Source organism: Gobio gobio (genome assembly GCF_949357685.1).
Source record: "Gobio gobio genome assembly, chromosome: 1".
Classification (NCBI taxonomy): Eukaryota; Metazoa; Chordata; class Actinopteri; order Cypriniformes; family Gobionidae; genus Gobio; species Gobio gobio.
In genome coordinates, this window is record NC_137097.1 from 71,697,160 (window position 1) to 71,720,893 (window position 23,734).

General features: G+C 38.1%; 1 protein-coding gene across 1 annotated transcript in view; it reads left to right on the plus strand.

Moving 5' to 3' along the window:
• The window catches only part of LOC307124268 (shisa family member 6), a gene marked incomplete at both ends in the record, with an annotated part of 155,717 nt that overhangs the window by 25,038 nt on the left and 106,945 nt on the right, over positions 1-23,734 (plus strand). The window contains 2 exon segments of the mRNA XM_079813314.1: positions 10,743-10,835; positions 18,064-18,132. Coding sequence (XP_079669440.1) covers positions 10,743-10,835; positions 18,064-18,132 — 162 coding nt within the window.

Genomic DNA, 23,734 nt, shown 5'->3' on the forward strand with positions numbered 1-23,734 from the left:
CACTAAGTGCAAATAGTAATAGATGATATTTACACTAAGTGTAAATAGTGATGATATTTACACTAAGTGCAAATAGTGATAGATGTGCAAATAGTGATGGATGTGCAAATAGTGATAGATGATATTTACACTAAGTGCAAATAGTGATAGATGTGCAAATAGTGATGGATGTGCAAATAGTGATAGATGATATTTACTCTAAGTGCAAATAGTGATAGATGTGCAAAAAAGTGATAGATGATATTTACACTAAGAGCAAATAGTGATGATATTTACACTAAGTGCAAATAGTGATGACATTTACACTAAGTGCAAATAGTGATCGATGATACTTACACTAAGTGCAAATAGTGATATATGATATTTACACTAAGTGCAAATAGTGATATATGATATTTACACTAAGTGCAAACAGTGATCGATGATATTTACACTAAGTGCAAATAGTGAAAGATGATATTTACACTAAATGCAAATAGTGATATATGATATTTACACTAAGTGCAAATAGTGATAGATTATATTTTCACTAAGTGTAAATAGTGATGTGTTTACACTAAGTGCAAATAGTGATATATCTGCAAATAGTGATAGATGTGCAAATAGTGATAGATGATATTTACACTAAGTGCAAATAGTGATCGATGTGCAAATAGTGATAGATGATATTTACACTGTGCAAATAGTCATGATATTTACACTAAGTGCAAATAGTGATAGATGATATTTACACTAAGTGTAAATAGTGATAGATGATATTTACACTAAGTGCAAATAGTGATGATATTTAAACTAAGTGCAAATAGTGATAGATGATATTTACACTAAGTGCAAATAGTGATAGAGGATATTTACACTAAGTGCAAATAGTGATGATATTTAAACTAAGTGCAAATAGTGATAGATGATACATACTATTTGCACCTCAGTATTGTACATTAACAGGATGCAATAATAACAGAGTGTAAATTATTATATTTATTAAAATTATTAAATAGATGCAGCCTTAATGGGACAATAAAAGCCCTCCCTATACACCGACCCCTAACCCAACCCAATAAATGCTTTTATTATTATTAAACATTTCGTTTGGCACTTTATTTCTACTTTTAGAAAATTTTCTCAATTTTTATTGAAAGTAAATGCCTTTCCGATGTGATATGTGATGAGAAAAGAGAGAAGAGTGAGCTCTGCAAAAGTGTTTGTGCGTCGCTTACCTGGGGAACATGATAACTTTCGTTAACTCTACAACAAGTAAAAAGAAAGTACAAAAAGAGCAAAACCAGAAATTCAAAGACAAAATTTTAAAGACTTGTTTCTCTGGCGCATAAGGTCTCTACAGCACACAAGATCCTCAGAGGAACTCTGCAGCGTTTGATCTTCTCTCGCCCCCTGAGAGCTGGTGACAAAGTGCTCTTGCGATCTATAAAATGTCAGTTGTGATTGATTAAATGCCTTTAAATTGGGCTCTGAGTTTTTAAAAAGCCTTCAGAAATTTGAATGTTTGTTCACCTGATTAATTGGCTGAAAGAAATTCAATCTCTTTGACTCCCTTATTGATTTCCCCATGCTGAGATTTTCTTTCATTTCTCTGGCCGTCCATCTCTCCGTTCGCTCGACCTCCGCGACCTCCTTTCCTCCCATCACTCTGCTCTGTCCATTAGCGTTTGCGTCAGTGCCATTATAATGCATAATGTATATACCTGCAATTGATGCATTCGTTTTAATTAGACACTAATGGATTCACAAATGAATTACACTGACATTCATTCCAGTATTAAAACCATATTTACACATTTTCAAACAAACCGAAAGCAATTGCAATCATATTGCATGTGTTTATGTTGTGCAACTAGGAGAAAATGATATTAGCAATGCCTAGTTTTTGCCTTTTCTGAACCCTAGCTGAGTTTAGCTTTTTAATGGCACATATTAGATTTCCTTTCTCCTGTTTGAGCATCGCATGACACGGTCTGAGACCTTGTATTCAGTGATTTATAGCATATAATTATGCCTTTTGTAAGCGCGTTACATGCTTATTTAAAATAGTGTTTTGAGACTGACTTGATTCCAGGAATCACTGAATGAAATTTCATTTATGGTTGCAGTTACTCAACTAATGATAAATTAGCTGCCAGGATTATTAAATCACACTCCATTCATACTTGTTATTGATAATTGGACTTGTTCACGACTCTTTTCATGGAAAATAGTGTTTCTCTCTTTGGGTTGTGATGTTTTGTTGCTGTCAGAACTCAAAACTTAGAAATCCGAATGCAGAGGTTAGCCAATCACGATAGAGGTAATTTGCATATCAGTCTTAAAGAAACACTCCACTTTTTTTTGTAAATAGGCTCATTTTCCAACTCGCCTAGAGTTAAACAGTTGAGTTTTACCGTTTTTTAATCCATTCAGCCGATCTCCGGGTCTGGCGGTAGCACTTTTAGCATAGCTTAGCATAGATCATTGAATCTGATTAGCATCTCGCTCAAAAAATGACCAAAGAGTTTCGATATTTTACGGCTGAATGGATTCAAAAACGGTAAAACTCAACAGTTTAACTCTAGGGGAGCTGGAAAATGAGCTGGAAAATAGTCTTGACATACTAAATTATGATGTTTTTTGGTGCTGGCATTATAAATGGACACGCGATTCGAAAATTAAACCACTAAATGTTGCCTTGCTTCAGGCTATTGAAAGCAGGATATGACGATTTGATGCACATCAGATGAAGCAGATTTCTCAGATGAAACATTAGCATGCATGTTGCCTCAGTTTTACTCAGTTTAATGAGAAATACGGTTCAACGAGGTCTTGTTTTAATGAAAGACAATCATTAAATATTAACTTTCATCATGTAGCAATGTACCAAACTCGCATTGATGGACAGTTCGGCCTCTGTGAGGAAACATGGAGAGAGAGACGGAGTAATGAAGACGGCAAATGGCCCCATCTGCCATTCTTATTATGGTTTCCTTAATGCAATCTGATCTCTGGCTGTTTCCGGGTCATCGTGACACCCGTGTCTTTGAGTTTGTGTAGAGAAGGACACTGGGAATTAATGGTGCACTGGTCTGAGGCATTGGCCTGTGATTCCGAAGGCAAAGCTCTGAGATTTACAGTACTTTACAATGAGGGTTCATTTGGTAACACTAGTACATTAGTTAACGTGAACTAATAATGAAAAATGCTTCTACAGCATCAATTAATCGTAATGTCCATTTCAACATTTACTAATAATTTTTTTTTAAAGTGCCCCAATTATGTTTTTTTTTTTTTCAAAGGTTCCTAGTTTTGTTTTGCACCCAAGGTCACTTTAATTTCCTCATAATATACAATGCACATCACCTAATTTCTCAAAGAGTCTGAAAACTGTTTGAGGATTCAGTCTCTCTAACCTCCTCCTCTACTCTGCTCTGATTGGTCAGATGGCCCAGGCTGCACTAAAAAAACAACCCAAGTTGGGTTGAAAATGGACTAACCCAGCAATTGGGTTGAAAATGGACTAACCCAGCAATTGGGTTGTTTTAACCCAGTGAATGGGTTGTTTTAACCCAGTGAATGGGTTGTTTTAACCCAGCAATTGGGTTGTTTTAACCCAGTGAATGGGTTGTTTTAACCCAGTGAATGGGTTGTTTAACCCAGCAATTGGGTTGTTTTAACCCAGTGAATGGGTCAATTTAACCCAGCGGTTGCATTTTTTAGAGTGTGTTGTGATTGGTCTACTTTGCTCTGATTGGTCAGATGGCCCAGTCTGTTGTGATTGGTCTACTCTGCTCTGATTGGTCAGATGGCCTAGTCTATTGTGATTGGTCTACTCTGCTCTGATTGGTCAGATGGCCCAGTCTATTGTGATTTGTCTACTTAAATATATGTCAAATTGAAGTTTACTTAATCTGTTTGTGTTGAGATTACATGAATGATTTGTGTTGCATTTACTGAAACTGAAACTTGTTATTTCCCATTATGCTTTGCATACGGCTATATCAAGAGAGAGTAAATGTTGTTAATTTATATGTAAAGGTGTTATATTATGTATTTTTGAACAAGATGAGAAATACTTGATTGTGTTTAATAGTGTTAATTATGTTGGAATTATTAGAACAATTTAAATTACAGTGGAGAAGAGTGGAGCATTTGCTTAGGCTGTGGACTAACACAACTAATGTTATAACGGCTTTGCTGTAGGCGCTTTTAATGCTTGTCTTTTAAGATGCTAATGTTTGCTATTGCTAGCTAAAAGTTTGTCAACTAGCTAGTGCAGTATTATAATTCAGGTGTGTAACATTCAAATATATGAAATTGAGAATGCCTGAATCATGTCAGGGAGACATTTCAATTCACTTTTAGATACTTATATGGGTCACTTAAAATGTATTAATTCCATGATGTTGAAGCTACAAGAACAAATTATGTTTGTTTAGCTTAATTGAGTCATGTGGGACCGATCTACACAATTAAATCATGTAAATCATACACACTTTTTTTTTTGGACATAAAACATGGTCCAAAAATATGGACATTATTGAAATACTGAAACAAAGGAGCTGGCCAGAAATAACACAAAATGGGAATATAGGGCTCAAAATGAGCGACCGCCTGAAAATAGGGCGTTTTTGACACCTCTTGAGACTGAATCTCTCTCTCTGTCTGTATATTTCCTCTCTCTCATTTGCTGTTAGTATTGACCGTAATCCCTGTTTCCACCTCAGAATGCTGAACTTCAGCGCTAAAAACTTCACAGAGAAATATCTCAACACAATTACACAGCTCACAATTGATTTATGGAGCAATAACATGTGCATTTCTCTTCAGGTTTTCCTTTGAATTGAGAAAAAAAGAATCATGAGTGACTCTCCAGTTATGAAAAGTACTTTTCACTAGCATTGAGAAGTTTGATTCATTTTAGTGAATCGATTCATAAATTCATAGCTCACTTCAACTGGAAACTGAAAATATCAACCCTGTAAAGTCTGACATATGAAATAATAGTCAGAAAAAACTTTTTTACCTTTTTTTTTTTTAAATAGAACGGTTTATTGAACCTTTAGACAACATATTTTCATATGTTGTTGTTGTTGAATATCATATTAGATGCATTATTCTTTTATGGCTCATATATTATGATATAGTGAGAATATGGAGGTCATACTTGAGAAGGAAAAATATCAACATCTGCACCAAATTGCATATTTATATGAACAATTTTGATAGCTTGTAATGTACATCAATGAGATCTTTATAACAGACGACTTACTGTACATAAAATGCACATAAATATCTGTTGTCTCTCTATATATGCCAATAATATATCTTAGTAAGGTGATATTTAAATGCTTAGTTTAAATGCCAATCAACCTGAAGTCACCCTATGTGTTCATCTTGAAATATTATTAACAATATCACATTTATTCTTACATTTACTGTATAAAAATCAGTGCAGATTTCACAGCAAAAAAAAGACCCTCGAACCACAATTACACTAAACGGTCTTTTACTAGCTAAAAAGTACCAATCAGACAGAAGGCATGTTTTTCAGCAACGTTTTGATCAAGTTGATCATTTAGAGAGGCCTAAGCAGCAAATATGATACAGTAGGCTTTATAGTTTTAAAAACTTCAGCTGTAAAAAAAGATTGAAATTATACTTATTTTGCCTTTTTCTATCTGTAGAGCTGAGCAATGACACAGATAAAGCTCTCAACCCTCCCATCTCATGACCTCAGGTCAGTGGTCCTGGTCCTTGATGTCAATTACTGTGCAATTAGATGGCCAAAGACTCACCGGAGGAAAACAGTGAAGGTTCCCATCACACAGCAGTGTCCTCTAACCCCGCGGGGCTCGAATACGAGCTGAGAGTGTGTGTGTGCGTGTGTATTTGTGTCGAGAGTGTGACCTCTATAACCCCACGAGTCCATGAGCAGAACCTCTGCCCCACTCCACACTCACCCCATTAATATTTAATACAGCACCTTGTGTTGACCTCTGTCTCAGGACACCGTTCACCATTCAGCGGCTGAGATGACTTCTCACTAACTGCCACACATCAAGGCTTTCATGTGATGAATGTGCACGCTGGACTGAAGTTAATTTTTTTTTTAGAAAAATCATGTTCAGATGTAAGTATCAAATATGATCCATGAGGCTTGTGAGGAAGGTTTAGAAAACCCGAGTATTGGTCACTCAATTTTGCAAGTGAACTACTTTGCTAAATTTGACATAGAAGTACAATGAACTCAAATCGTTTTCTTAACATAAGTAGCCTTTAGTTATCTCTACTAACTCATAGTAAGGTTCATCAACTCAAAAATAATGAGCTAATTTACTTAACATTTTTAAAGGCACAATATGTAAGATTTTTTGGATTAAAATATTCAAAAACCACTGGAGAATTGTTATACACTATATTGCCAAAAGTATTGGGACGCCCCTCAAAATCAATTAATTCAGCTGTTCCAATCACTTCCAAGGCCACAGGTGTATAAAATCAAGCACTAGGCATGCAGACGCTTCTAGAGTCATTAGTGAAAGACAGAGGTGGACAAAGTACACAACTCCATTACTTGAGTGAAAGTAACAGTACTACTAGTCAAATATTACTCTGTTACAAGTAAAAGTTGTTAAAAACTATTTTTACTTAAGTAAAAGTACAGAAGTACTTGCTTTTAAAAGTACTTAAGTATCAAAAGTAAATTTCCTTTTTTATGTCAATGCATTATTTTATTATTATTGCATTGTTGTATAAATGCACGCTATGCCATGGTGGTTTAAGCCAGTCAGTGATGCTCCATCCGACCACCTTGAACTAATTTAAATATTTAAAAGTTACAAAGCTTTTTACAAAGCTGCTGTCACTTTAAGGCAGAATGCACAAATCCTACACACTGATACACATCTGATATTCCCCCAACTGTTTACGTTCACTTAAGACATAATCAACATTGTTTACGTGAATACTTCCCAAAATGAAAATGTTGACATTTTGGGCCCTATCTTGCACCCAGCGCAATTGACTTTGTACACCGACGCATGTGTCATTCCTATCTTGCACCCGCGCAAAGCGCGCTTTTCCCTCCACAGAAGCACGTCGCTAAACTAGTGAATGCACTTGCGCTCCCTGGGCGGTTCAGCGCAAAAAAGGAGGCGTGTTCCGGCGCAAACAATCCCTGGTGCTATTTTGCTGTTCCATTAAACAATTGCGCCACTGACCAGAAAAAACCTAGTCTAAAGTCAGTGGCGCGTTGCGCGTTGTTCATTATGCTATTTTAAGGGCGCATGCTTGACCATAATGTATAGCGTGCACAACGCGCATACACTTTGCTCATGTAATCTACACAGATGCAAGTTATTTTTGCAAATCATAAATTGTTACACTAAAAAAATATTAACACATGAGATATCTTCATCTTCATCCGTCATATGACGGAAATCATTGTGGTGTGCCACGAAGATGTGAAAAAATAGGCATAAATCTAGCTTACAAATGATTCAGGCTAATTGTAATAATTATGGATAAGACCTGTTTGCCCAATAGTGGCAAGACATATATGTATATAAGGACATCTGACAAATTGGTTTGTCCGTCAAGAACCAGGAACAAAAATCGACTGAAAAACTGAAAAAACTGAAAGACTGAAAAAAAAAAGACTGTGAAATCACCTTTACCATAATGTACAACATTACAACTTCACTTCTCTGTCTTTCACTGCGCTTAAAAGAACATCAGTCTCCTCGGCTGTGAACCGCTCCTGGCGTGCGCCTGGTAAATACGCCATAATAATAGCAATCCATAATGGAACTTGCGCACCTGCTTTTAAAGGGAATGTTGGATGACGCTCGGATTGGTTTATTCACGTTACGCCCAAACCACACCTATGAATAATGAAGCTACTTCAGACCAACCCATTTTAGATTTGCGCCGGGCGCAAGAGCCATTTATCCCGCCGGGAAAATAGCAACAGCGCCGAGACCCGCCCACAAAGCTACTTGCGCTTCGCGTTTTGACACTTGCGTTTCAGATCGTTAAAATAGGGCCCATTGTGTGTATTGGTCTGTTTAAGTGCGAAAAAAAACACAAAAGAAAGCTCTATTCAGTACTCGTGCTCTGGCATCTCAGATGCACAAAAAACAGACTGAACTGAGCTCTTTCATCATACTTTTTTTAAGATTCATCCATATATCTATGCTTCTCTTTCTCCCAGAGATTTACATTTAGCAAAAAAAAAAAAAAATCATCCACTGACTTTTAAAGCTGCTACAGAAACGACTTTTGACTTCGAGGACCTTGATAGAAATGTAGTGGAGTAAAAAGTACGATATTTGTCTTTCAAATGTAGTGAAGTTAAAGTAAAAGTTTCCCTAAAAAATAATACTTCAGTAAAGTACAGATGCTCAAAAAGTGTACTTTTTGTACATTTACTCAAGTAAATGAACTTCGTTACTGTCCACCTCTGGTGAAAGAATGGGTCGCTCTCAGTGAACTCAAGCGTGGTATCGTGATCGGTTGCCTCCTGTGCAATAAGTCCATTCGTGAAATTTCCTCACTACTAAATATTCCACGGTCAATTGTTAGTGGTGTTATAACAAAATGAAGCAATTGGGAACAACAGCAACTCAGCCATGAAGTGGTAGGCCACGTAAAATCACAGAGCGGGGTCAGCGCATGCTGAGGGTCACAGTGTGCAGAAGTCGCCAACTCTCTGCAGAGTCAATAGCTCCAGACCTCCAGGATAAACGGTTGTCTTTCAAACTCCCTCTGCACGCAATAGGATAGCGCTACAACCAACCAGAGCACCGAAGAAGGTGAAGCGGAGCTAGTTGATAGATTAAACTTTCGCCGTATCCGGTTGGCACAACTCTGAACACATCTTCCTTTCTTAAGAATGACTTCAGTGCCGTTCTTTGTTCTTTCCTCAAAGAAAAGCTTAACTCCAAGTCTTCCAGAGTCGCGGCCAAAGCTGATTGGAAAGGAACCGCCGCAACTCTGCCGTCATTATGTTAAGCCCGCCCACTAACTCTATACACGATGTGATTGGCCTGACCAGAGTTTGGTTTTTCCAGCTCGCAAGCCAACAGAGAATTACATTTGCTGCCACTAGGGTGCGTTTAGATTTCTAGGCTACCAAATTGGATAATTTTGCTCAGTTTGGGCCTCTGAATAAAACTGAGGTGTTTTTCCTTGAGAATTAGGGCAAAATGATCAATGTTAAGATTTTCGGTCTATTTTGCTTCCATAACATGTCGTCTTTCAGATTAGTGGAAGGAAAGAAAAATCAAAAATACACATTTAAATGTATTGCATTTTGTCAATTTGCATCTGTAGATTTCAAGTACAATACATATCTTTAAAGGGGAGATGAATTGAGAAATCAACTTTCCTTTGAGCCTTTGGTATATAAAAGTTCATCGTGATAGAAGAATAGCCTGTAAGTTTCAGAGCTGAAAACGTCCTTGTTAGTCAAAGTAAAGCTTTTATAGACACCAGGCCCAGAAAACGAGAGATCTCAGATTATGTCGACCATTGACGTAATACGACGCAGAAGCGCCGCCTCAAGCCCCGCCCACCGACTCGTGGAGCTAAACGATGCCGGTTCCAGCTCACGTGCGTAAAACATTGCACGTTGTTCGCTTCATTTCACCGCGGATTCGTTTGTAAACAAGATAGAGGTTGAGACTGGATTTGCAGACATATTGAGATTAAAACACACTGCTGTGCCTTCTATATTGGATCTGACAGGAACGGTGCAACACACTTATGTGAGTAAAACATGTTTTTATATGTGTTAGTGTTGCATTGTAACAGATCGTTTGATATCTACTGATTACATACCTTAGGTCACAGGCTGGAGAAGGTGTTATTGCTTCATTCGTGATCAGACTCGGACTTGTAACACCAGTGCTCGCAAAGCCCAAAGTCCCGGGGCTATGTGTTTTTTTGCCGATGCGCACGCTCATTAAATATGCAAATCTTATCCAATCCTAGCCGTGGGCGTTTACTTCCAAGTCTTCAGTGCGGCACACCCATCAAAACCGAGCGTTTTTCAGAGAGCCTCAAAACCAGGTCATAAAATAGCTTATCACTTATTCATTATGATGTTTCTGAATGTAAAAACCACGCAAACGTCATAAGTTGACCTCAGACAACAGTATAAAAATTAAAAAAAGCCAGTTCATGACACTTTTAAAGGCTGAGAGTTGTTTTTCTCCACTTTACAGTTTTATATTCAGTCTATATTCGGAAGGTTTTTACTGAGGGGTTTGTTCAGATTTCATTCAACTGGTTTTATTCCTAAAAACATGTTGGAAATTAATTTTTTCCTGTCTGTTGGCAGTATTTTCTGTTTTATGGAGTGATAAAAAGAGATATCCAATCTCCCCTCTGTCTGTAAAAACCTTTAACCTCTAACATGTCAACACATTGAAACATGATTTTGAACCTGCCTTACCCAGTGTTCAGATTGGGAATGTATGCAAATGAGAGCATATTTAAATGAGACAATGCCTCGTTTGCATGTCTAAACTTAACATTGCAGAAACTAAACAATAGTCTTTATGTCCTGTGATTAATCAACTTGAGAATTTATGGGTATATCTATTAGTTAATCATGTTTTCATGTTTATGTTTTATGTTTTTAATGTCGGGCTGGATGATTAGCTCAAATGGAAGTCGATGGTTTTAATAAAGCTCAAGCTTTTGCGATTTGTTTTCGTGTAATAACACTTGCTGTGTGTCTGTCTTTGCAGGGCATTATGGGAAGGAAAACTTCCGCAGTGGTCAAGACATGCACAACTTCATCTCCTCCGGCTTTGTGACACTCGGCAGGGGTCATCTGAAAGGTAACCAGCCAGATCTCAAACACCTCGTGTAACGGTGATCTGATTCGGTGAATGACACCGTGTTAACAGAATACGTTAGGAGTGGCTCAGAAAAGTGAATCTTGAGCATCGTTTGAGCTCAGCTTTGCATTTATAATGCAGTGAAGTTTAGGTTTTTTTTAAGTTTCCAAATACGTTTTAGGGCCACTGTATCTTTACTGCATACTCCTAATGTGACTATGTTATTTTAGTATTATTTATACTCTATTAGAGAATGTATTAATATTTTGAATTCACATTTATTTGTATGGTTTCAGTTTGTTTAAAAAAATGCTTTTGTTACTTTACATTTTATTTTATGTTTTATTTAATTTATTATTATTTATTAATTTTTTTTGGTAATTTAAGTACTTCAACCAGTGTTATTTTAGTATTATACTCCATTAGAGAATTAATTAATATTTTTAATTCACATTTATTTGTATGGTTTCAGCTTCAGTTTGTTTAAAAAATTGCTTTTGTTACTTTACATTTTATTTTATGTTTTATTTAATTTATTAAATTTTTTATTGTATTAAATTTTTATTTTTTTTTGTAATTTTAGAAGGCTACTTCAACCAGTGTTATTTTAGTATCATTGAGATACTATTATAGTGTTTATTAATATTTATAATCTGTTTTTATTTGTATATTATCCATTTTTATTATATTTTATTTGTAATATATTATATTATAATTAATTAAGTTAAATTTTAGTAAAATTTGTATTAATTTTGTGGTGTGTTTTTGTCATTTTAATCCTTTTTTTAATGTTATTTTAGTATTATTTATACTCTTTTAGAGAATTTATTAATATTTTGAATTCACATTGGTTTCAGCTTCAGTTTTAAAAATTGCTTTTGTTACTTTACATTTTATTGTATTTGTTTTTATTTCATTTATTTAATGTTATATATATATATATATATATATATATATATATATATATATATATATATATATATATATATATATATATATATATATATATATATATATATATATATATATATATATATATATATATATATATATATATCTTTTTTTTATTTTTATTTTTTTATTTTTTTATTTTAGTACTTCAACCAGTGTTATTTTAGTATCATTGAGAAACCATTATAGTGTTTATTAATATATATATATACATTTTAGTACAATTTGTAGTAATTTTGTGGTGTATTTTTGTCATTTCAATCCTTTTTTATTGTTTATTTATACATTTTTCAAATGTTTATTAAATTTTTATTAAACTAAATTAGAAATGTTGCTTTGGCAAATAGCTGAAATAACAGAAATTTTAGTTTTTTATATTATTATTATTATTATTATATTATATTTTACGTCAGTTGATGCTTATTGTATTTCAAGTAACGAATATGTTTATTTGTGGTGTTATTTTTTTATTTTTAGTTAACTATAATAACCCTGACTTCTTTTTTTAATATTTGGGTTTTTTCAATTTAATATTTAGAGTGATTTTGCTTACACTAACGACACTTTCAATGTTATTTAAACACAACTTTTAATGCTTAATACATGTTGAAACAGTTTTTATTATTAATACTGATCTTCCCTCACTCAACTCAACAAAAAAAAAGTACACGAGCGATGAAAAGCCCCCAAATGTCTAGTTGTGTTTCATTTGTCGAGTGCGTGTCCTATGGGGAGATTGAGCTGTTGACAGTGCAATAATGACGTTTCCTAAAGCTAATTACCAGACAGAGGAAGCTTGTCGGAAAGAAAACAGCTGCCAAGCGTCTGCGGCCTCGTCTCCGCTCCTCATTGTCTCTCCTGAGTGAATCACTGCGGCCCACATAATGCCGCGTAATCACCGCGCCACGGGCCGATTGTTAACGCCACAACAACATAATCCACTCGCTTCCACATTCATAAGCAGAAACGTTTAGATGAATGACCGCCTGAGGAATATCCATGACATCAGCGCTCTCACCTTTGACATCTCACACATGGATTGATTGCTGTTGTTATTCTGACACAAAATAACCCCTTTGGTTTCCGTTTGTTGAATCCTCTATTGATTGAGCTAATTGTGCGTCACTATTGGGAGATTTCGGGGCGTGTGATTCAGATGTGACTGTAAAAGCGGATAAAGTTAATACCCCCACACGCTACGCTTCCTCAAGGTGAAAGAGTTTAATAAGTTGCTTAAGTATTTTTTGCTTATTCAACTTCACTCAGAAGCCCTGCGGTTCATGCAAATTGGCCTTAATCTTCACCCTGTTTAATTCCACCTGATTGAATTTCTTTATAGATTCTCTCCGGAGGCGACGGAGGGCTGCCCGCTCTATCTGCTCCTCAAACTCCAGCCTCTTAAAGTCTACATCAAATCAAACCTTCAGACTCTTTACTTTCTTAGTACACCTTGTTTGTGAATTATTCATTCGTGGACGTTATTTGTGCACGCTAATATTGCTTTTAGCATACACCGATAGGGCATAACATTATCGCCACCCTCCTAATATCATGTGGGTCTTTTGCCAGTCCCTCCAGAAAAACGCGATTATGCGATCGCATGATTTAATGCATAATCAGCCAAAGTCCGCATAATTATGCGGGGGCCGCATTTTTTCAAATACGCCGCACTTTCACCGCGTAAATTGCCTATTTCCGCGTGCAAAATATGCGGAGCTAGCATGATTTCATAATCCCCGCATTTTCGTTGCAAAAAAGTCATATATATTAAAGTTGAAAAATGTTCGTTTACTTCACACAAGAGCCGCCATTTCCCCCTATTGCCATGGGAACGTTTTGAAGTGACGTAATTACCCGACGTGAACGTCATCGAAAAGCTGCAAACCCCGTGGAGAAACCATAGATATCGGTGAAACCATGATGAAGCGCGAAAATTCACATCTGCCAACAAAACTAACAGCAAAAGATCACGCAAAGCAGTTTCCCGGAGTGATGACCGATTTCAAAACACAGCATCATGAAGCTTCGAAACGTTATGAATCAGTGAGTCGATTCTGCGGTTTGGAGCGTTATGAATCAGTGAGTCGATTCAGTGGTTTGAAGCGTTATGAATCAGTGAGTCGATTCTGCGGTTTGGAGCGTTATGAATCATTGAGTCGATTCAGTGGTTTGAAGCGTTATGAATCAGTGAGTCGATTCAGCGGTTTGAAGCGTTATGAATCAGCGAGTCGATTCAGCGGTTTAAAGCGTTATGAATCAGCGAGTCGATTCAGCGGTTTGGAGCGTTATGAATCAGCGAGTCGATTAAGCGGTTTGGAGCGTTATGAATCAGCGAGTCGATTCAGCGGTTTGGAGCGTTATGAATCAACGAGTCGATTCAGCGATTTGGAGCGTTATGAATCAGTGAGTTGATTCAGTGGTTTGAAGCGTTATGAATCAGTGAGTCGATTCAGCGGTTTGAAGCGTTATGAATCAGTGAGTCGATTTAGCGGTTTGGAGCGTTATGAATCAGTGAGTTGATTCAGTGGTTTGAAGCGTTATGAATCAGTGAGTCGATTCAGCGGTTTGAAGCGTTATGAATCAGTGAGTCGATTCAGCGGTTTGGAGCGTTATGAATCAGCGGGTCGATTCAGCGGTTTGAAGCATTATGAATCAGTGAGTCGATTCAGCGGTTTGAAGCGTTATGAATCAGTGAGTCGATTCAGCGGTTTGGAGCGTTATGAATCAGCGAGTCGATTCAGCGGTTTGAAGCGTTATGAATCAGTAAGTAGATTCTGCGGTTTGGAGCGTTATGAATCAGCGAGTCGATTCAGCGGTTTGAAGCGTTATGAATCAGCGAGTCGATTCTGCGGTTTGGAGCGTTATGAATCAGCGAGTCGATTCAGCGGTTTGAAGCGTTATGAATCAGCGAGTCCATTCAGCGGTTTGAAGCGTTATGAATCAGTGAGTCGATTCAGCGGTTTGAAGCGTTATGAATCAGCGAGTCGATTCAGCGGTTTGAAGCGTTATGAATCAGTGAGTCGATTCAGCGGTTTGAAGCGTTATGAATCAGCGAGACGATTCAGCGGTTTGAAGCGTTATGAATCAGTAAGTCGATTCAGCGGTTTGAAGCGTTAAGAATCAGCGAGTCGATTCAGCAGTTTGAAGCGTTATGAATCAGTGAGTCGATTCAGCGGTTTGAAGCGTTATGAATCAGCGAGTCAATTCAGCGGTTTGGAGCGTTATGAATCAGCGAGTCAATTCAGCGGTTTGGAGCGTTATGAATCAGCGAGTCAATTCAGCGGTTTGGATCGACAAAGTTACGTATTTCAGCCGTTTGACAGGTGATCCGAATCATGATTCGACTTGCTGATTCATAACGCTTCGAAGCTTCATGAGGCTGTGTATTGAAATCGGTCATCAATATATAAGTCGTTATTTAGGGTTTTTTTGCGCACAAAAACTATTCTCGTCGCTTCATAAAGTTATTGTTGAACCACTGTAGTGAGATGGACTTTTTAACAACGTCTTTAGTACCTTTTAAGGGTCTTGAGAGTGTAAAGTGCATTGAGCCAATGGAGGCCTTTCTGAGCCATCAGATTTCAACTAAAATATCTTGATTTGTGTTCTGAAGATGAACGTAGGTCTTACGGGTGTCCAACGACATGAGGGGAAGTCATTAATGACAGAATTGACATTTTTGGGTGAACTAACCCTTTAAGAGATTGCACTTTGTGCATTGGAAGCACTCAAATGTCTGTTTTGTGTAGCTACCTCTGTAAAACAGGAAGTTATTTATTCATTTTTTCAGAAGTTGTAGCATATTCCTTTTGTAAAGCTACAGAACTTGTTTGACTCAATGTTTTGTAAATTTGAGCCAATGTGTTTATTAAGGTCTTCAATAAAACAAGATGAGAACTTAAAAGCACTTTCTGTGATGTAGTGCTTTTTTTTCTCTTTTTCATCAAACCGCAGCTTTTGCAAGTTCCCGCAATTTTATCGCATAAAATAGCATAAATATCCCGCATTTTCCATCGCATTTTTTAAGAAAACGTGCCGCATAATCAAGGATTTTTGCCCGCAACAATCACAAAAAAAAGCCGCATTTTTCTGGAAGGACTGTTTTGCTGACAAATCAGCCTTGACCGTTCGAGGCATGGACTCCACTAGACCCCTGAAGGTTAGGGTGTACTCACACTAGGCGCTCTGAACCGTGCCTGAGCACGTTTGACCCCCAAAGCCCGGTTCGTTTGACAAGTGTGAGCGCTCCATTCCGTGCCTAGTATCACTCTATCGCAGCTTTCATTGGTCGAGGACCGCCCAAGAGGACGTTTGACTGACATGTGACGCAACCAATCACAGTTAATTTTGTTCTGCGCCATGTTTAGGGGCGAGAAAATGTAAAGTCGATGTCCCTGCAATAACAGACCGGCGTGCATCTATAAATTATTCATTCAGGAACGTTTACTGCAACAATGGAGCTGTGAACTTCACATACTTTCGAAAATCCAGCGTTTAGTTGATCCTGGTAAGCGATCACTGTCACCGCTGTAAACACAACAACGTTCTTCTTCTTCCTCCTCAAACCATTCTTGAACCATTTTTGATTTGTGGCGGCAAATTATCTGCTGAAAGAGCCACAGCCACCAGGGAATACCATTTCAGGTCGATTTATTAATATCAACAGATACAACTTTTGATTTCAATAATGTAGCAAATATCGAAATTATCATTATTAATACATTATGTAGAAATATTTTTCATTGTTAGTTCACAAACGTACACCAAACAAATGAAAATGATTTGAAACCTCAATGTAAAGTGCTGTTTAGTGTTCAGTTTCAGGGTACATTTACACGTCAACAATGTACTAAATTTGGAAACTTTTTTGCTTTGCGTTTTTCGTGTACAGACGACAATGTTGTCAAGCGATCTGTGAAACGTCTAAAAACGCTGTATTATTCATGCCAGGCCAATAGATGGCGATGTGACTTTGAAAAGAAACATTACGCACCTGAACACTTCATGACGTCAGCGTTTTCACAAATGTGCATTATTGTTGTTTACATGCAGACAATAACACTATTGTTTCGAAAACATTGATAAAACCCGTTTTCAAAAGTTTGTCTTTTCATTCCCCCAAAATGCCGGCCAAAATGTTTTCTGGTTTTAGTTGTTGTGTAAGCGGCCCGTTTTTTACTTCAACTTAGGCTACACTTATTTCAGTTAGTTACCAAAGGAACATTTTTAAGTTTTTATTGTTGTTATTAAAGGGATAGTTCACCCAAAAACGAAAATGTGATGTTTTTCTGCTTACCCCTAAGGCATCCAAGATGTAGGTGTCTTCGTTTCTTCAGTAGAACACAAATGAAGATTTTTAACTCCAACCGTTGCTGTGTGTCACTCATATAATGCTTGTCGATGGAGACGAATTCTATTAGAGTAAAAAAAACATGGACAGACAACTTCAAATTAAACCCTGCGGCTCGTGACGCCACATTGATGTCTTAAGACACGAAATGATCGGTTTCTGAGAGAAACCCAACGGTATTTATGCAAATATATCACCTCATATCAGACGAATGCTTCAGCTCTCCAGACTGCCATCACTTCCTGTGAGTGAGGTCAAAATTCTGGCCGGGTCATAGATATGTATACGTAGATTCCTCTTTCGAGCGATCCACGCCATGATCCACGCAGGCACTAATAAGGAATCTATGTATATATCTATGACCCGGCCAGAATTTTGACCTCACTCACAGGAAGTGAAGGCAGTTTGGAGAGCTGAAGCATTCATCTGATATGAGGTGATATATTTGCATAAATACCGTTGGGTTTCTCTCAGAAACTGATCGTTTCGTGTCTTAAGACATCAATGTGTCGTCACGAGCCGCGGGGTTTAATTTGAAGTTGTCTGTCTCTAATAGAATTAGACCCCATTGACAAGCATTATATGAGTGACATACAGCAACGGTTGGAGTTAAAAATCTTCATTTGTGTTCTAGTGAAGAAACGAAGACACCCACATCTTTAGGGTTAAGCAGAAAAACATCAAATTTTCGTTTTGGGTGAACTATCCCTTTAAAGCTTTATTTCAAGTAACAAAAAAAGTTTTTTTTTTTAAGTTTTAGTGTTAGTTTACAATAACAACCCTGGTCGATGTCAATTAAGCCAAATCGTTGATGCTTAATTCATTTAAGTTGAAAGTGTTTATAAGGAGCATTTGACGTTTACAGAGCGTGAAGTCCTCAGTGTTTGTATGAAGTGTCTTAATGTGTGTGTGTTTGTGTTTCTGCAGCGCAGCACTCCGTAGACGATCTCGGGCAGCTGTCGTGGCAGGGCGAGCTGGACGTTCCTCTGTCGTACAGTATGTATCGTGCTTCATTTTCATTCATACACGCAAAACACAACACGCGTGTTCCTGGTGCTCACGGATGACCTTTGTGTTCTGAGGTCTAACTGCCGTTTGGATGCTCTGGAATCTGTTGGGAGCCAAGCTTATGAAACATCCGTGTGCTAAATGCCTCTCTCGAGGAGAGGAAAACGTCTAGCGGAAATGTCTTAATATCATGCAACATTAAGCAAGTTAATTAGAATTAGGCCATTTTAGTGCATCTTTACAAAATCAAGGACAGTCTAATGTTGTATTCTTTTTTTAAAGTTATTATATTATATCATATACTGTTCAAAAATTGGATTTTTTAGTTTTTAAAAGAAGTCTTTTCTACTCACCAAGGCTCCATTTGTTTGATCAAAACATACAGTAATATTGTGAAATGTGTTAAAATGCAATCATTCCTTTGATCAAAGCTGAATTTTCAGCATCATTACTCCAGTCTTCAGTGTCACATGATCCTTCAGAAATCACTCTAATATGAGGATTTGATGCTCGGATTATTATCAATGATGAAAACAGTTGTGCTGTTTCATATTTCATATTTTCCTGCTTTTTCAGGATTCAAGTACAAAAGAGCAGAATTTATTTGAAATAGAAATCTATTGTAACCTTTATAACATATAGACATTACAAATACTGTCACTTTTGATCAATTTAATGCGTCCTTGATAAATAAAAATATTTGTAAAAATCTTTCTGACCCCAAACTTTTGAAGGGTAGCATAATGTATCTGCTTGTTTTTAGACCATTACTATATAATATGCTTAGTTTTATCACTTTCAGATCAAGTCATGTTGCTGATCATGCATTAACAAGATTGTTTTGCTCGATTTTAAGACATTTTTGCTCCATTTAAGCATTTTGGGGTGTTTTTTGCAGTGTTTAGTCTAGAAGACATACTGAGACGTTCTGTCGTATGTCAATTCAAGGAAAGATTTGAGTCTTGCTCAACTAAATGTTGGGTTGTGTGCTTTTGTGTCTGTATATGAGAGTGTTTTGACATATACAGTATGTTTATATACTGTTTAATGTAGGTGTTTATGGGTTAAACGGCATTTGTGTTCTGCGGTTCTGGTTTAATGTGCTCCCTTGTGCTTCACATAAATTAACTTTTTGATTCATTCCACCTCCTGTACCAGAAGGAACTGAGTGTAGTGCTGGTTCATTTCTAGCCGTTTTCCCAGTACAGTATCTCTAGGTTATTAATGACTGTTGTTGCGGATTTCTCCTCGCTGTTACCATGGTGATCCTTTTAACCACCGTGCCATATAATTCTACTACAACGTTTGGCTTTAAACCAGCTTAAATCCCTCTTTGTTGAAACACTGGGATTATTCAGATGAACTGCACTAATTAGAGCTTTAATTATACAGTGAACTTTCAACAAACGCTATTAGTGCTGTTTGCAAAAGTAAGCATTGCTATTGCTCATATTCAGAGTTAGTGATTATGATAAGTATCGTTTATGCTACAAACTGTTGTTAGGGAACAGTTGACTTTACACAATGTTCTTATTTCGTTTATGCATACATATAAAATGCATAATAGCTTTCATGGAGTGTGTATATAACTCTTTGTGAATGTAAAGTCTCAAAGATCAAAATGCTGAAATTCCAGTCTTACTTCCTGCTCAAACCTACAGCATTGGCTGATTTGACACTCTAACACTGGAGTTGTAGATGAGACTGGAAGAGTTTGTTTCGTGTTTTCTGTTCTGCAAAAGCAAATTCACTTTAATTCACTTGCAAAATATGAGGGTTCGAGCTTGTACTAATAGGGTAAAACTGACTACATTGTTACCGTTTGTGTTACTGTGTATCAAGTGCTGAAGAAGATCCAGAGCCGAAATTCAGGATGTGTAGTTTCCGACACATGCTGTCCAATCACAACAGACTGGGCCATCTGACCAATCAGAGCAGAGTAGACCAATCACAACAGACTGGGCCATCTGACCAATCAGAGCAGAGTAGACCAATCACAACAGACTGGGCCATCTGACCAATCAGAACAGAGTAGACCAATCACAACAGACTGGGCCATCTGACCAATCAGAGCAGAGTAGACCAATCACAACGGACTGGGCCATCTGACCAATCAGAGCAGAGTAGACCAATCACAACAGACTGGGCCATCTGACCAATCAGAGCAGAGTAGACCAATCACAACAGACTGGGCCATCTGACCAATCAGAGCAGAGTAGACCAATCACAACAGACTAGGCCATCTGACCAATCAGAGCAGAGTAGACCAATCACAACGGACTGGGCCATCTGACCAATCAGAGCAGAGTAGACCAATCACAACAGACTGGGCCATCTGACCAATCAGAGCAGAGTAGACCAATCACAACAGACTGGGCCATCTAACAAATCAGAGCAGAGTAGACCAATCACAACAGACTAGGCCATCTGACCAATCAGAGCAGAGTAGACCAATCACAACGGACTGGGCCATCTGACAAATCAGAGCAGAGTAGACCAATCACAACAGACTGGGCCATCTGACCAATCAGAGCAGAGTAGACCAATCACAACAGACTGGGCCATCTGACAAATCAGAGCAGAGTAGACCAATCACAACAGACTAGGCCATCTGACCAATCAGAGCAGAGTAGACCAATCACAACGGACTGGGCCATCTGACAAATCAGAGCAGAGTAGACCAATCACAACAGACTGGGCCATCTGACCAATCAGAGCAGAGTAGACCAATCACAACAGACTGGGCCATCTGACCAATCAGAGCAGAGTAGACCAATCACAACAGACTGGGCCATCGACCAATCAGAGCAGAGTAGAACATTCACAATGGACTGGGCCATCTGACCAATCGGACAGGGTAGACCAATCACAACAGACTGGGCCACTTGACCAATCAGAGCAGAGTAGACCAATCCCAACAGACTGGGCCATCTGACCAATCAGAGCAGAGTAGACCAATCACAACAAACTGGGCCATTTGACCAATCAGAGCAGAGTAGACCAATCACAACAGACTGGGCCATCTGACCAATCAGAGCAGAGTAGACCAATCACAACAGACTGGGCCACTTGACCAATCAGAGCAGAGTAGACCAATCACAACAGACTGGGCCATCTGACCAATCAGAGTAGAGTAGACCAATCAGAACGGACTGGGCCATCTGACCAATCAGAGTAGAGGAGGGGCTGAATCCTTCATTGAACCGTTTCAGACACTGTGAGAGAAGAGCTAATACTTCAAAGCATATTATGAGAAATAGTTTTTTGACCTTGGATGCATGTAAACCTATTGTAGGAGACCAAAAAAAAACATTATTAATTTTAATTTATTTCGGATCAACTGTGTTATATTTCAAGTGCCTGGTTTTAGTGTTAGTATAGTGACCCTGGCATGCAAGTGCTCATGCATTGCAGGTCAAAGGAGTCCCGTTGGTCCTGTCAGAGCCAATAGACTGTTTTACAGCTGCTGTGTTGTGTTTTAATCTCTCTGGTAGAAGCATTACGCCCGTCCGCAAGGACCCCGTGTGTAATCGCAGCAGATTTCCAGCGTCCCCAGGAGCGGGAAGGTAATATCTCTGGCAGTATTTCAGCTCTGATGCTATCAGCAGCTGAAGTCTCACACCTGTTTTGACGTCCAAACAGAGGATGGCGTTGTGGAGATCAGTGCCAAGGACCGGTCAGATCCACTTAGCCGTCAGACAGGAACAGCTGCCAGTCATGATGAACGGCAGACAGATCCGCCAATGTGACTGACAGGGTTTGTGTAGCGTCCTATAACCTTGCCTGACCGTGTGACTCGCATCAGTCATCTGTAGAGAAGGCAACACTCGGTCATTTGAAACGTCTTTGCAATTTACACATCAAACGCATGCCGTTAAACTCCACGAACGTCATTTAACCCTGAACGCTGCATAAGCAAACAACAGCATTTCCCAGAGCCCTATTCAAGAGATTTCATTTATGGGTTTTTTTCTTGCCTACGTGATGAAATGTATGAACACTAAAGTTTTCTCAACTTTAAAATGTGTTGCAATGTTACTTTCAAGGTAATAATAGGTGGTTTCAAAGCACATCTCCCGCTTGCTTTAGTAAGAGTGGCAGACCGGGGGTCATATCATGCATATTTGATGCTTTAAAGGGATCGTTCACCCAAAAATGAAAATTCTGTCATTAATTAGACCTCTGTTCATATTCGGAACACAAATGAAGATATTTTAGTTGAAAGCTGATGCTGAGAAAGGCTTCAGACAGGCCTCCATTGGCATTCAGTACATTTACACTCACAAGACGCATAAAAGGCACTTAAAATGTCGTTACAAAGTCCATCTCACCACAGTGGCTCTACAATAATTTTACGATGCGACGACAATAGTTTTTGTGCGAAAAAAAAAAAAAATAAGCCCTTTATCCAACTTGTTCTTGTCTTCCATGTGTGCCTCCACGACGCATGCGCGGGAATATGACGCAGATCCGGCGTTCGGACACATGACCCAGAAGCGATTTGTTTACAAGCAGAGGAAGACGCGCGTGTCTAAGCTGTTGAATTCTACATTGATCGTGCTTTAGGTCTCGCGTAGTTCTCAAAATGGGGTTAAAGTGTGCATTTCATGGATTCCCGAACCCCGGCGCTACGTCATATTCTCGCGCATGCGTCGTGGAGGCACACACGGAAGACAAGAACAAGTTGGATAAAGGTGTTATTTAGATTTTTTTTTGCGCACAAAAACTATTGTCGTTGCATCGTAAAATTATTGTAGAGCCACTGTGGTGAGATGGACTTTGTAACGACGTTTTAAGTTCCTTTTATGGGTCTTGGGAGTGTAAATGTACTGAATGCCAATGGAGGCCTATCTGAAGCCTTTCTCAGCATCAGCTTTCAACTAAAATATCTTCATTTGCGTTCCGAATATGAACGGAGGTCTTACGGGTGTCGAACGACATGAGGGTTAGTAATTAATGACAGAATTTTCATTTTTGGTTGAACTAACCCTTTAATGTTTCTCCCTGAAGTCCTCTATAATGTTAGTTATGTAGTTTAATGCAGTTTTGAACCCCTCCATCCTTCACTTGACAGCCTTTTGGCAAATCTCCATTGCATTGCGACAGGATCCCAAGACAATTCAAATGAGGTGTTGTAGTGTATACATGTGGTCGGTCGTATGTTTCTGGTATATGAAATCCAATCAGCTTAGTTTCAATACTCTTTAAGGAGTCAAATTTGCCTGTATCCCAAAATAATATTAGACCACGAGAGCTGGCGCTACTGTTATCGAGTGATATTGATAGACGACGCCACACTTGCAAAGACTTCAGATGATGCCAACTTTGGATCAAATATGAAACTATCAAATATTATCCTCATATTGTGTGAGCATTATGTTGTAGTTGCTGCCTGACATGTTTGTTGGTTCTGCTAAACTTAAAGTTAACCAACCACATAACATGTATTATGTTATAGATTATATATATACTGTATATAGCCTTACGTTGTCATACTCAGATTCTAGTCAGATTATGAGTCTGATACTGCGCCATTGGGCTGTGATTATGGGGCATGTTTCAAACGAACCAGGAAAGAAACTGCCTCTGC